Here is a 13,399-nt window from a genome sequence, read left to right as displayed (position 1 = left end):
CACACGCCCATCCAGTAAATAGACACACCCATCCAGTAAGTACACACACCCATCCAGTAAGTACACACACCCATCCAGTAAGTATACACAGCCATCCAGTAATCAGACACACCCATCCAGTATAAGTAGACACACACTCATCCAGTAAATACACCCCCATCCAGTAAGTAGACACGCCCGTCCAGTAAGTAGAGACATCCATCCAGTAAGCATATACACACCCATCCAGTAAACATACACACACCCATCCAGTAATTACACACATCCATCCAGTAAGTATATACACACCCATCCAGTAAGTATATACACACCCATCCAGTAAGCATACACACACCCATCCAGTAAGTATATACACACCCATCCAGTAAACATACACACACCCATCCAGTAATTACACACATCCATCCAGTAAACATACACACACCCATCCAGTAATTACACACATCCATCCAGTAAGTATATACACACCCATCCAGTAAGTATATACACACCCATCCAGTAAACATACACACACCCATCCAGTAATTACACACATCCATCCAATAAGTATATACACACCCATCCAGTAAGTATATACACACCCATCCAGTAAGCATACACACACCCATCCAGTTACACACACCCATCCAGTAAGTATATACACACCCATCCAGTAAGTAGACACACACTTATCCAGTAAATACACACCCATCCAGTAAGTAGACACGCCCATCTAGTAAGTAGACACACCCATCCAGTAAGCATACACACCCATCCAGTAAGCATACACACACTCATCCAGTAAATACACACTCGTCCAGTAAGTATACACGCCCATCCATTAAGTAGACACACCCATCCAGGAAGTAGACACGCCCATCTAATAAATACACATCCATCCAGTAAGTATACACATCCATCAGGAAACACATACCCATCCAGTAAGTATATACACACTCATTCAGTAAATACACACCCATCCAGTAAGTATACACACCCATCCAGTAAGTATTCACACCCATCCAGTAAGTAGATACACACTTATCCAGTAAATACACACCCATCCAGTAAACATACACACTCATCCAGTAAATACACACATCTATCCAGTAAATACGCACCCATCCAGTAAGTAGACACATGAATTCAGTAAACATACACACCCATCCAGTAATTACACACCCATCCAGTAATTACACACCCATCCAGTAAGTACTCACACCCATCCAGTAAGTAGACACACCCATCCAGTAAGTAGACACATGAATTCAGTAAATATACACACCCATCCAGTAAGTAGACACACACTCAATCAGTAAATACACACTCAGTCAGTAAATACACACCCATCCAGTAAGTACTCACACCCATCCAGTAAGTAAATACACACCCATCCAGTAAGTAGACGCACCAATCCATTAAGTATTCACACCTATCCAGTAAGTATACGCACCCATCCAATAAGTATACACACCTATCCAGTAAGTATTCACGCCCATCCAGTAAGTATACACGCCCATTCATTAAGTATAGACACCGATCCAGTAGGCATGTACATCCTTTAATTTGATATATACACCCATTCAATAAGTATACACTCTTATCCAGCAATATATATACACTCATCAAGTAGATATACGCCCATCCAATAAATTACAAAAATTACAAAAAAGCGATGATATTACATTACCATATTATGCTGTGTTATTTGATGAATATTATCACTGGGAGGTATCTTGTATAGCTCTGTCAGCAGTGACGGAATCTATAATTAGATCAAAGGGCTACTTATCCTCATGCAATATTTTATTTATTCACCCTTTTGTGGTCTATCCACCTGTCAATCTGTTTGGTGGTCTATCCACCTGTCAATCTGTTTGGTGGTCTATCCACCTGTCAATCTGTTTGGAAAATACGGAAGAACAGATAGACATGAGTCAATTTGTCTTTTGGCCCCAAAAGAGAGAAAGGTCACAAATGATAGCCACCATCCTCTAATTTTATAATGGTCAATGTTGAGACTTTCACTATCCAGGACATACGCTGCGTTAAGCATTGCCACCATGGACTGGGTCCATATTTAACATAAAGAACTAGATTCATGGCATTTATAAGTGAAATATTCTCGCCCAGACAGCAACCAGAAAAAAACCCATTGGGGTAAATCAGGTTTATTTAGAATAAGACTACTTGCGTTGTATCAGTAATTAAGTGAGCACAATTGACCCATTGTAATTACTCTTCATGTTTAATTAAAAGGAATATATTTTAAGATTTTACTTTTTCGTAGTATTTGCTTGGTCCTATGCCTTATAGTGGTCCACAGAATTTGCATTACAATTCAACCCTTTCCCTACCTCACCAATATCTTTTTTAACTTGAATTAAGTGTTAGAAGATGAATGACGTGCATTTCCAGTATCACATGTGTACAATCTAATCGGCTGAACTGACACTTCCGTTTCTCACTTTCTCTGTGATAGCATCTCTCTGCCTCGTTAACCCATTTCTAGTTCTTTTTAAGGAAATTTCCCCTTTTGATAACACATAAATGATCATTAATAATCAATTCAGATACATGTACTTATCCAAATGAGCCTCTCTAAAAATAAATGATTACATTGATTCCAAAAAGATTTAGTATATTTCATCACTCAACATCTTCGATGGGCAAAAGTACATGTACGTGGTTGGTTCCACTTCCGGTTCGTTAACCTTTGGATAGTGCAGATAACAATCCCACAATGCATTACTTGGGCATCTTTGTTTGTATGTTGTTTCACGTCTAAATCGAGATTTTTTAAAATTACACAGAGGCCTCATCAGGTGTAAGTGAAGTGCCACAGATTTTGACCTATGTGAGGCGCTCAGGGTCGCTGCAGTGATGGTTCTTTATATAGTGACAACACCCGACACACGGAACGTTCCACTGTAAGACCAGTGACTTTCATTCCTAATGCCGGGTGCTTGGCGAAGTCAAGAAAGAGTCACGACCAATGTTACACGTTTTAGGCGAGGCTTCAGGGTGAATGCTGGGATATCTGAAAATTTCTAAAGTATATAAATGCAAAACGCTATAAACTCCTCGTAATATTGTCTAAGTTTCTTAGAATGAAAAAAAAAAGCCCACCAAACAGCCTTGAACTTTTAGACGTTTTTCTACAAGAATATTCTCTTGATACAATATTTTAAAAATCGTTTAAATAGTATTCGCTTGCTTCTTTTCAGTGTGCCTCAAGGTCTCAGAAAGTGGGAAAGTGTTTACTTCGCTGAAATAATTCAAGGGTTTAAGAATTGCTGGAGGAAGACTGTAGATTCCGAGACCATGTTTTGTAGTTGGTAATTCTGGTAAATGATACCCACATCATAATGGTTGGTCTAAATTTATTTGCCTACACTTATAGGCGTCCCATAAAAATGTATTTCACTCTATTATATCAAAACCGTCATATTACCATTTAATCAATATTACGAAAATTGGTAGTACGTTCATTAGAATATGATAATTTGATTTTTCTCGTTGTCAGTTTTAGCAATCTGTAGTGCCCTGCATTATTGCGAAAATTATACAAATTGCTGAATTGAATAGGAAAACTCCTAGCAACTATCGTATTGTGCTAAGAAGCTTTTAATGGAAGGCTTTCAATGAATGCTTTTTCTCTTTTTCAAGTGTTAAGATTATTATGAAATGAATTTTGTTTATTTTTACAACGAAAACGGAAATTATGGAAAATGTCAAGGTCTTCAACACCTTGTTTATTTTTTGTTCATTAAGAATTGTATTAATAACTACATTTTTCATTATACGCCTATCTTACTCAAACATATTCTTATTTTCTGATAATAGAAAGTCCTCATTATACATGATCATATTTAATTTTTATACTTCGGTGCGATTGCCTTTAAAACGATTATTCCTTTCATCACAATAATCGGGCTCGGACAACACCCTCTCGATAATCTAGGCGTTGATAACTTTCGTTCTCCGCTTTAAGCAAGGGTTACCTTGTAATCGGGCGAGTCCTCATCTTTCTCCAGTGCACCCCGAGCCTCATATTGAATATCAGAGAAAAGACCTTGGCGAAAGCAATTTGTTTCCTTTGAAATGAGGATAATGTGTGTTTCATTTTTCAACAGTTTATTTTTCATTTATCCAACAAGCATATCTATTTCAAAGTACAATATTTCATGCCACGTGATATCTTTACACTTCATTTCTAGCATTTCGGTAGGAAGTATGTTGCATGATAAAATACAGTTTTGGAACAAATTTTAATAGTGCATATTAATAAATTACATAATACATGTCTAATATTCTGCTCTCAAATGAAATTGCTTTCTAATATAGATAACAAATTACAAGACATCAACATTCATTGAAGAAAATGAAATTTTATACACATGCAAAGAACATGTAGAGTACATATTTCTTCATTAATTTCATCATAATAGTACACTTAAAGATATTTATTTCTAGTATATACATAATCACGATGATTGTAACTTTCCTGTAGTAATAATGATACAAAAAAAAATAATAATAAAAAAATATCGGCGCAAACCACAAATGAATTAAACAAACAATATAAGACGACGTAAATAGAAACACAATATAAGTATAAAACATGGATAACTTTTCATAAAAATATATCCTACCTATTCACTAACAATGGAGGACCTGTCAACCTAGATTAAAAGTACCTAACATACACTTTACAAATATTGCACTACTTATCAAAACAAATACAGCAATGAGCTTTTGCTCATACACATGCAAGTTTGATATCAAATCCTCATTCATTCGATTCATCAAATCATGTAAAAATGTAAAACAAAATGCATTATAATATATTGTACTAAAATAAGGTTAAGTTAAACATCTTTTTGCTCTATGTGTTAAAGCAATGCTAGCTTGCTTAAGTTTTTCAACACTGTTGTCCATGAAGTCAATTATTGTGTATTACCTTAAAAGCTGAAATATCGATGTCTTTGGCATACAACCCTATACAACGAATTTATTTCGTACTGAAATTTACAATTCACAAACATATTTCATTAAATCAGGTATGTTTAAGCAATAATGACAGTCTGAATATCCTTAGCATCTTCGGCAGTCCCTTATATACATACACACCCACAAAGATTTCTTCTATGTTACAGCTCCACATCAGTTGTCTGTAGATTGTTAAACTTTTCTTCTGTCATAATATCTTGTTGCAGATGTTTTCTCGCTTGGACGTTTAATCTTTCTTTATCATTACTGCACACTTACTTCAACTCCTATGCTTTCTGAAGAAAAGAAAGTAACACTGAGTAAAGAGATTTTCTTATCGTACGTATGATACTTCACATCAGTTATATATGCTGTACCTTCTCCGCCTCCTGTTCATTCTCTTCCGACCCTTCCTACACCTTTTACTTTTCGGCTTTCTGCATTTTCTTCCCTTTCTTTTATCCCATTTCTGAAAAAAAAATATACATCCATTTGTTATAGATGAGATATGGAGTTTTGGCTACTGACAATGATAGAATGATCAGAATATTTGAGAAAACCAACCAAACACACCTTTATTCTTTTCACCCATCGTTTGTGCCATCGGATGGCTAAACAGTTATCCAAAAACAGCAGTCTTTGCGTGGCCGTGTCTTCGTACCCAATAAGTAGATAGGTACGGTTTCGTATGAGCTTGGGACAAACACACGTAGAATTGGTCCAGATGTCCACGGTACTGTTGAGTTTGATGTGAACTTTGCTTTTCTTTAATACTTTCAGGACTTCGACTCGCGTGACCGTGTTGGCGTTGTTGACGATGCCTTGTTGTCTGATCTTGCCTTGAATAGCTGAAATGAAAACAAAGAAATGGAGTTGTCATTCATCAATCGGAAAATCGTTTCATCGAAGGGAAGCGGGATTTCAGGGACGTGTCTCCAGTTTATATCCTAGTCTTACAAACTGGTAATGTATTCCTTATATAAAGTGATTAGCTTATTCTGTTATAGGGTTACCATCAAGTTGAAAGGTCGCATGCGTGTTAATTTATTAGCCTTGCCTGCATCATCCAGAATTACAAACAGTTTTATTAATAACAAAACAATGGTAAATATGGATACAGCTTGCATTTAAAGATGGATTCACCGAAATTTTGTTCCCTTTATTCTGAGACGGTGCTTCCTTGCAGGTAACTTCACAGTGTAACTTTAATACATAAGGTACACGATAACTTGGCTTCCCTTTCAACTTTCTGTTAGAACCTTTGATTTTCAAATCCCCCTGTGTCAAAGCTTCGCTGTGATACGCATTACCAAGGACTCTTCAGGGGTCGCGTTCACACGAGCGATGGGATCTGCTGTATTTTCTGCGATTTTATCCTGGCGGGGAAAACACGCGTGTCTCAAATCAATATTAATCATCGACTCATAATGTCTTTGAAGAAAAAAGAAAGTGATTTAAGGATAATGTTGATTTCAAATATTTGTGTGACTCGGATAAAGCCAACCACATCAAAAATGTGAATTAGAGAAAGGGGCATTGTGTGCATAAGCTTTTGTTTTGACATTTTCTATTATGAGAATACAAAACATTACCTTTTTAAAATCCGTCAGGTATTTAAGGACTTCTTTTGATATGCATCTCATTTTGTCATGCGAGGCATGTTTATTAAATACATACGATCTCCTTTATGTTTCTGAGATATCAACTGGTCGTATACAGATTAGGAATGTTATCTGACAAATGTACCATCAACAGATATGTGAAACGACACATTGGTGTAATTTTTTCCTAAGGCATGGCTTAAATGTTGAAAGTAAATGACGTCTGTCGTACATGTATGAGTTTAAATTCTTTTTACAGCAATACATTACACATAGTCGCTTTATACATTTCATATGATAAAACAAATAACAAACTTACCAAACTGATATTTTCCTTGCTTGAATTTTTTCCGTTTTGGTTTTGATGTTTTCAGGTTGCATTTGCACACTGAAATCAGAACGGAGATCATTATTGGAAACCGTATCATCCTATTTCAAATATTACTGTCGGATAACGTACCACAAACTAGAACAAACTCGACGTCAGAGGTAACACTTTCACAATTTAATCATTTTTATGATTTCGATACAACACATTACCTTTTTATGTGGAACTGGACATAGTAAAAAGGAGGCGAAGAAAAGGAATGGGGTGGAAGGGAGGAGGGTGGGAAGAATAAAAGAGGAAGAAAGAAAAAGGGACGGGGAAAACAGACGGGGCAGCTGGAGATAGAAATGGGGTCCACATAAAGAACATCAGTTATTTTAAATTTTCTCAAAAATATACGGATGGCTTCTTTCAAGGACATTCCCTGGAGGGATAATTTTCACGAATTCACAAAAGCAACCGACCAAATTCTCCTAGGCTAGTAAACCAGATTTCGGTAATAAACTGAACTATCAATGCAAGAAAAAGAATTCTTATAACAGTTTAGCAGTGTTGTTTCTTTGAACACTTTACATGTCGCTGTTGTGTTTGTGATTACTGTGTTATATAAAACTATCACCTCACTGATAGTCTGGTGTTATTTTATTTGGTATATATATATATATATATTACAAAATTACGAAAATGAGATTTTAAAGTAATATCAAACACTGACTTATTTAGACAAAAAGATACCCTACCCTGTAGTGAGGTAAACGTTATACGATTCATTCATGTCTGTACGGGGGGCATAGCCTCAACAAAGATTGATACAAAGTCGAAGAAAAAAGCAACCTAATATTTTTTTTTTCATTTTGTTGGTTTTTTCCCCAACTGAACGTCAGTGTTACATGTAAACAAAAGGCAAAACGACATTCTAAAAATGTGTAGCATCCATCTGCTTAATCTGCATTAAGTGTTTCGATAATTAAGACTGAATGTCCAGCTATAACGAAACCATGAATGGATAAGTCGATATTAACATTCTGAATGGCCCACACTAATTTCCTACCTGTAGGTCCTCCCCCGGTAGGCGGACGCTGATTTTTCGGGTCGGGGTTTGGTTTCGGGATAAGAGGCTTGTCTGCATCAAGAAAGGATATATATCAATTAATTCACAATCTTATCTGCTTTCACTTTCAAAAGCAAAATCAATGGAACTTGAAAGTAAACCACTCAAAAGAAAAAAAAAATTAAGGATAAAGCAGATTCCGCTGTTAAACAAATACGGTTTTGGCTATCACTGTCTTCAAAGCAGCAAGGAGCTATGATGTGCTCACAGAGAACAGTTATTTGTTATGAATTCCATTGAACTATCAAAAAATTAAAGGGGTCGGTAAAAACCATTTGTTGTACAGGTATTGAATATACCACGGATATCGCAGAGGTTTTGAAGTTCGTAGTTTAAAAAGATACCGCTTGTATCATTATCAAAGAAAAGGATAATGATGAAAAGGAAAAATGTAAATTTCTATTTTCCACAATTTTGTCGATGAAATTTCTGCTCAGTTGGATTCCAAATTAAGACAGATGTATTTCAAAAGCCCTCAAAGATACGAAGGCGATATGGATACAAAAACTGATGTTTATGCCAGCATGAACTTTGTTGCAAGATTATTAATAATGAGTTTAGGAGAATAACTGTCGCAACAATTATTGAGAAAGATGAAACGGTTGCTGTTGGTTAAGATTATCTTGGGGATGGTTTTAAAAAAAAAGATCGTTAAGCGCAAAATAGAAATAATTCAGTTTATTCGAGTTGGCGATGACAGATTTCCTCAGAGAGAAGGAATACAGGCACGGAATATACGAAATACACAAACCGTGTAAAGTGGCAGACCGTAATTAGTCACTTTCCCGTTTTTAATGACATGCTATTCAGATAATCATCGGTTTCAGTATGAAAAAACACACACGGTCGTTAAAACTAAATGACAGACCCTGCAAAGGAAATGAACCCCATAGGTCTCCCAAACCCTTCAGAGAGAATTCTTTAAAGTGTGAACGGATGAAATTGATAGCAGTGAAATTCTAAACTTCAAAGATACCCCGAGTTTATTCCCCCGCAACAATTGCAAGGCTCAACCACGGACATGATGGGGACTAGAATGTTGATCGGATGGCGCACGGGGACTGTTGGTTCAAGAACTTCAGAGGGACGGTCAATATTTAGACAGGCGCAGTGTTTGAGGTCGTGGAGAGAGATTGATATGTCCGCTTAGGTTTTACTTGGAGTGACTCTATCGATAATGTAAGCTTAATCAAGGGATTATCAGTTTTATGGAATATTTAATATCTGCGATCAAAGGCCCTGTTAAAACACTTCTCACATAAACTCCAAAACTTCGGTCGTATTCTATTCCGGACTACGCCAATTTGTTCGGAATGCAGATAAATGAAGCCCATAAGTAAATATGTGAAAATGTATGATGTGAAAATTAAGTCAGAGATCAATATAATTGAATGTTTAATGTAGGATAATGTAAAATATTTTAAAAAGCTTTAACGAATAATCATACATGAATTGAATATAAATATTTTTGTTACGTTATATAAAGGAATGTATTCAGATAAAAGAAAGATTTCTTTTATTTTTATGGATTAAAATGTACTCACTTCCGGTATCATTGCTAGTAATTTTCGTAGATGACACAATAGCTTCCGGAGAAACACAAACTCCTCGGTCATATCGCGGAAGGAAGGAACAGTCCAAGTGGTCCATCCACGATATATTGTGAACATTCATAACTCGCTCACATCCCGCACGCGCGCGCTCGCACACGCTCCTACACGGAGGAATGGGTTCATGTTGAAAGTTAACAGTACAAATTGGTGCATACATGGCACATAGAAAAAATTGTAGAACATCACTACAATTTTGGTCTATTAGCAGTTGATACTGTTCTATGGCGAGTTTTGCGTTTTCTTGAGAGCTCTGATGTAACAGGTTGGGCATACGAGTCATGTTGTAAGGCATATGCTTACACATGGGTATGTCAATGGGTTCACAAGTATCAGTAGTGCGACTGTTAAACTTATAACACAGGGACGGAGTTATTATACCCACCAACCACATTTTCCAACACAATCCGAATTTCCCCCTACTATTCTTCATTTTGTATAACTGAATTATTTTTTTCCAAATTAGATATTTTCCAAAGTTTACATTTTCCTCAGAGAATTCGTAGGTACATATATGAAATAGAGAGCACGGTCAGATGACAGTGTGGCTCAAGATCAACGGCACATGATGTTTAAATACTCCCAAACCGAGCGTGCATGGTATATTCAATCAAATGAAATGTAATGGAACTTTAATTAAAGGGCTGCACTCAAATTATAGAAGTTGGTTGTTCGTAGCCGTCACTTTATTGTAAATTATGACTACACAATGCAAACAGGTAAGAAAAAAAATCTAGGGGGCGTGGCCTACTACTTCTGGCATGTTATCTTCCAGTCACTCACTTTTACAACAAATGAGAATTTCATGGGATCACAGAAATAACAGGGAATAAACTTATGCGATACTTTAATTTTTCATATGGGATATCAGAGGAGGAAAAAGATTTTTAAGACTTTAGATGAATTGACTTTTCAATCATTGTCCTTTTTCTTATTTGTTAAAAAAAAGTAATTTAAAAAATGATTTTAATAAGATAGAATATATCTGTGTATTCTATGTGAATCTAGTTCAAAATCGGATAAACCTTTGATGGCGTTATGACAAATATAGCCATAAAGCTATCGGAAGCTTTGCTGGAGATAAATGCTTTGCTTTGTATCATCTTATCATCCGCTTCTTATAAGGACAATGAATAATTTTACTTGAGATTTGAAACTTTTAATAAATTTTCTTTCACTCGACGAACATTTGAAATTAATATTATTCTTTAAAAAAAAAAAAAAAAAAAAAATGTAAAACCGGATACGAACTTGAACTTTTAATCCCCGGATAGAATGGATGTGGAACCATTTAATCACGAATTACGAGATATATTATGTTCGGATTCCATAATCCTGTAACCCGGATGATTCATGTAATTTTTTCTGATTGGTTAATGATTTGTTTTCTTCGTGTTCGAAGTAAACAATTGTACACTGTACGTATATACGTAATTGTTATTATCTTACGTTTAAGAGTTTCTTTCTTTCTTGAGGATTTTAGACACCCAAGAAAATTAACTTTAATTACTTTTCGAAATGTTCTTGACACGCAATGTATGTTTAAAAGAAATATTTGCTCTAAAACATATAATACATATATTTGAAGAATTTCATTCTTTCTTTTACAAAAAAAACCCAACCAAAAAACAAAGATGAAATAATTTTCAAGAATTTTTTTAAAGAGATGAACAGAACAATTAGAGATATATTTATTTCGCCGCCTGTCGATGTGGCTTTACTCGTATATAAATCATACTATTTTCATAGAAAAATGCGAAGAATTTATGAAGGTTAATAGAAACTGGTTCACACGGTAAACTGTAGGGTCCTGATTTCATTAGAAGAATTGTAATGTAAACAGTGTCGTCACTTCATAAGCTCAGTAGGTAGTGTATTTGAGGAAAGGGTTCGAACCCGAGATATTTTATTAAGAAGTATGTTTCATATATACATGTATTATCATTACATGCATACTTTAATTCAAAACACAAATTTCAGAAATGCATAACAAGCTAGAATAAATAAAATGAATTATTATGGAAAAGATCGGAAAATAACATTGGTGGTACGATGTTTTCCCACAAATAAATTTCCATTCATGTATGTATTTACCATGTGCAGTGTGGCCACAATTTTTGGTCTTTTGTAAACCCCTCCTTTGAAGTTTCCTAAGCGTTCACTGCTTTATTCAAATCCAGCTCCGAAACCGCACGATTGAATGTCCTTTTCTTCACCTGTAGGAACCATAATGGACCCAATTTTACCCTCAGCAGGAACTCTCCAGTGTAGAGTTTTAAGGATAATTGGGGATACCCGCAAAGTATCAACTTGTGCTTAGGATTACAGACAGGTATTTAAGTCGCACTAGAAGAACATGAATGGACTATACAAATGATCAAAGTTGAAATTAGTGCATAGGGAGCAGTCATTGTGTGTATTTCTGTTGAATGATGTAAAATTTTCGTTTCGTTTCACATTAAGAAATGGTGAATAAGCAGATCTGAAATTCAGTAGTTAAAAATGATTCGAAATACAATCTGCGTTGAAATAGACAATTATATCACACGGTATTGAATTTTATCGACAACTTCCTACACATTGAATAATTTGCTTAAACATCTGGCATAGCTTCGAGTATACTTAAATTCTACATTTTTGTACTGTGAATCAAATAGACATTTAGGGATATTTATTCGCTGGGTGATATTCGTTTTGATTTACGAAGAGGGATAACTCCTATTTTTCCTGGTATCGTTCTCCATACTATGGCTGTTCTGCACTATATCTACTGCACTGTGAAGATTGTATTATACTATGTATCTATCGCACTGTCGAGATTGTATTATACTATGTATCTATCGCACTGTCGATATTGTATTATACTATGTATCTACCGCACTGTCGATATTGTATTATACTATGTATCTACCGCACTGTGAGGATTGTATTATACTATGTATCTATCGCACTGTCGAGATTATATTATACTATGTATCTATCGCACTGTCAATATTGTATTATACTATGTATCTACCGCACTGTCGATATTGTATTATACTATGTATCTACTGCACTGTGAAGATTGTATTATACTATGTATCTATCGCACTGTCAAGATTGTATTATATTATGTATCTATCGCACTGTTGAGATTGTATTATACTATGTATCTACCGCACTGTCGAAATTGTATTATACTATGTATCTATCGCACTGTCGATATTGTATTATACTATGTATCTACCGCATTGTCGATATTGTATTATACTATGTATCTACCGCACTGTCGATATTGTATTATACTATGTATCTATCGCACTGTTGAGATTGTATTATACTATGTATCTATCGCACCGTCGATATTGTATTATACTATGTATCTACCACACTGTCGATATTGTATTATACTATGTATCTACCGCGCCGTCGATATTGTATTATACTATGTGAATCTACCGTACTGTCGAGATGTATTATACTATGTATCTACCGCACCGTCGAAATTGTATTATACTATGTATCTATCGCACTGTCGAGATGTATTATACTATGTATCTACCGCGCCGTCGATATTGTATTATACTATGTGAATCTACCGCACTGTCGATATTGTATTATACTATGTATCTATCGCACTGTCGAGATTGTATTATACTATGTATCTATCGCACCGTCGATATTGTATTATACTATGTATCTACCACACTGTCGATATTGTATTATACTATGTATCTACCGCGCCGTCGATATTGTATCATACTATGTATCTACCGCACTGTCGATATTGTATCATACT

At 35.4% G+C, this 13,399-nt stretch overlaps 1 protein-coding gene across 4 annotated transcripts; it reads right to left on the bottom strand.

Annotated features, from left to right (window-relative positions):
- Positions 1-4,099: 4,099 nt before the first annotated feature.
- Positions 4,100-11,458, bottom strand: LOC125647688 (secreted frizzled-related protein 3-like). 4 transcript variants are annotated; one of them, XM_048874460.2, is made up of 6 exons: positions 9,556-11,236; positions 7,952-8,023; positions 6,892-6,960; positions 5,545-5,819; positions 5,349-5,440; positions 4,100-5,267 (listed from the first exon to the last, which is right to left on the bottom strand). In XM_048874460.2, exons 1-6 carry the CDS (start codon positions 10,052-10,054, stop codon positions 5,252-5,254), a joined length of 1,023 nt encoding a protein of 340 aa, XP_048730417.1. In that variant the 5' UTR covers positions 10,055-11,236; the 3' UTR covers positions 4,100-5,251. The 4 variants fall into 4 exon arrangements, with proteins under 4 accessions (XP_048730417.1, XP_055996207.1, XP_048730418.1 ...); XM_056140232.1 differs by having other exon boundaries at positions 4,100-5,440; positions 9,556-11,256; XM_048874461.2 differs by lacking the exon at positions 7,952-8,023 and having other exon boundaries at positions 9,556-11,240.
- Between the last annotated feature and the right edge of the window lie 1,941 nt (positions 11,459-13,399).

Source organism: Ostrea edulis, chromosome 6 (genome assembly GCF_947568905.1).
Source record: "Ostrea edulis chromosome 6, xbOstEdul1.1, whole genome shotgun sequence".
NCBI classification, from domain to species: Eukaryota; Metazoa; Mollusca; class Bivalvia; order Ostreida; family Ostreidae; genus Ostrea; species Ostrea edulis.
The sequence above is the reverse complement of the archived record's forward strand: the minus strand, read 5'-3'. Positions and strand labels throughout refer to the sequence as shown.

Coding starts and splice junctions, on each gene's coding strand:
- LOC125647688 (XM_056140232.1), bottom strand. CDS start 10,054: ATGAAGAATAGTAGGGGGAAATTCGGATTGTGTTGGAAAATGTGGTTG. Junction 8,024..9,555: donor TACTAGCAATGATACCGGAA/GTGAGTACATTT, acceptor TTCTTGATGCAG/ACAAGCCTCTTATCCCGAAA. Junction 6,961..7,951: donor TACCGGGGGAGGACCTACAG/GTAGGAAATTAG, acceptor TTCTGATTTCAG/TGTGCAAATGCAACCTGAAA.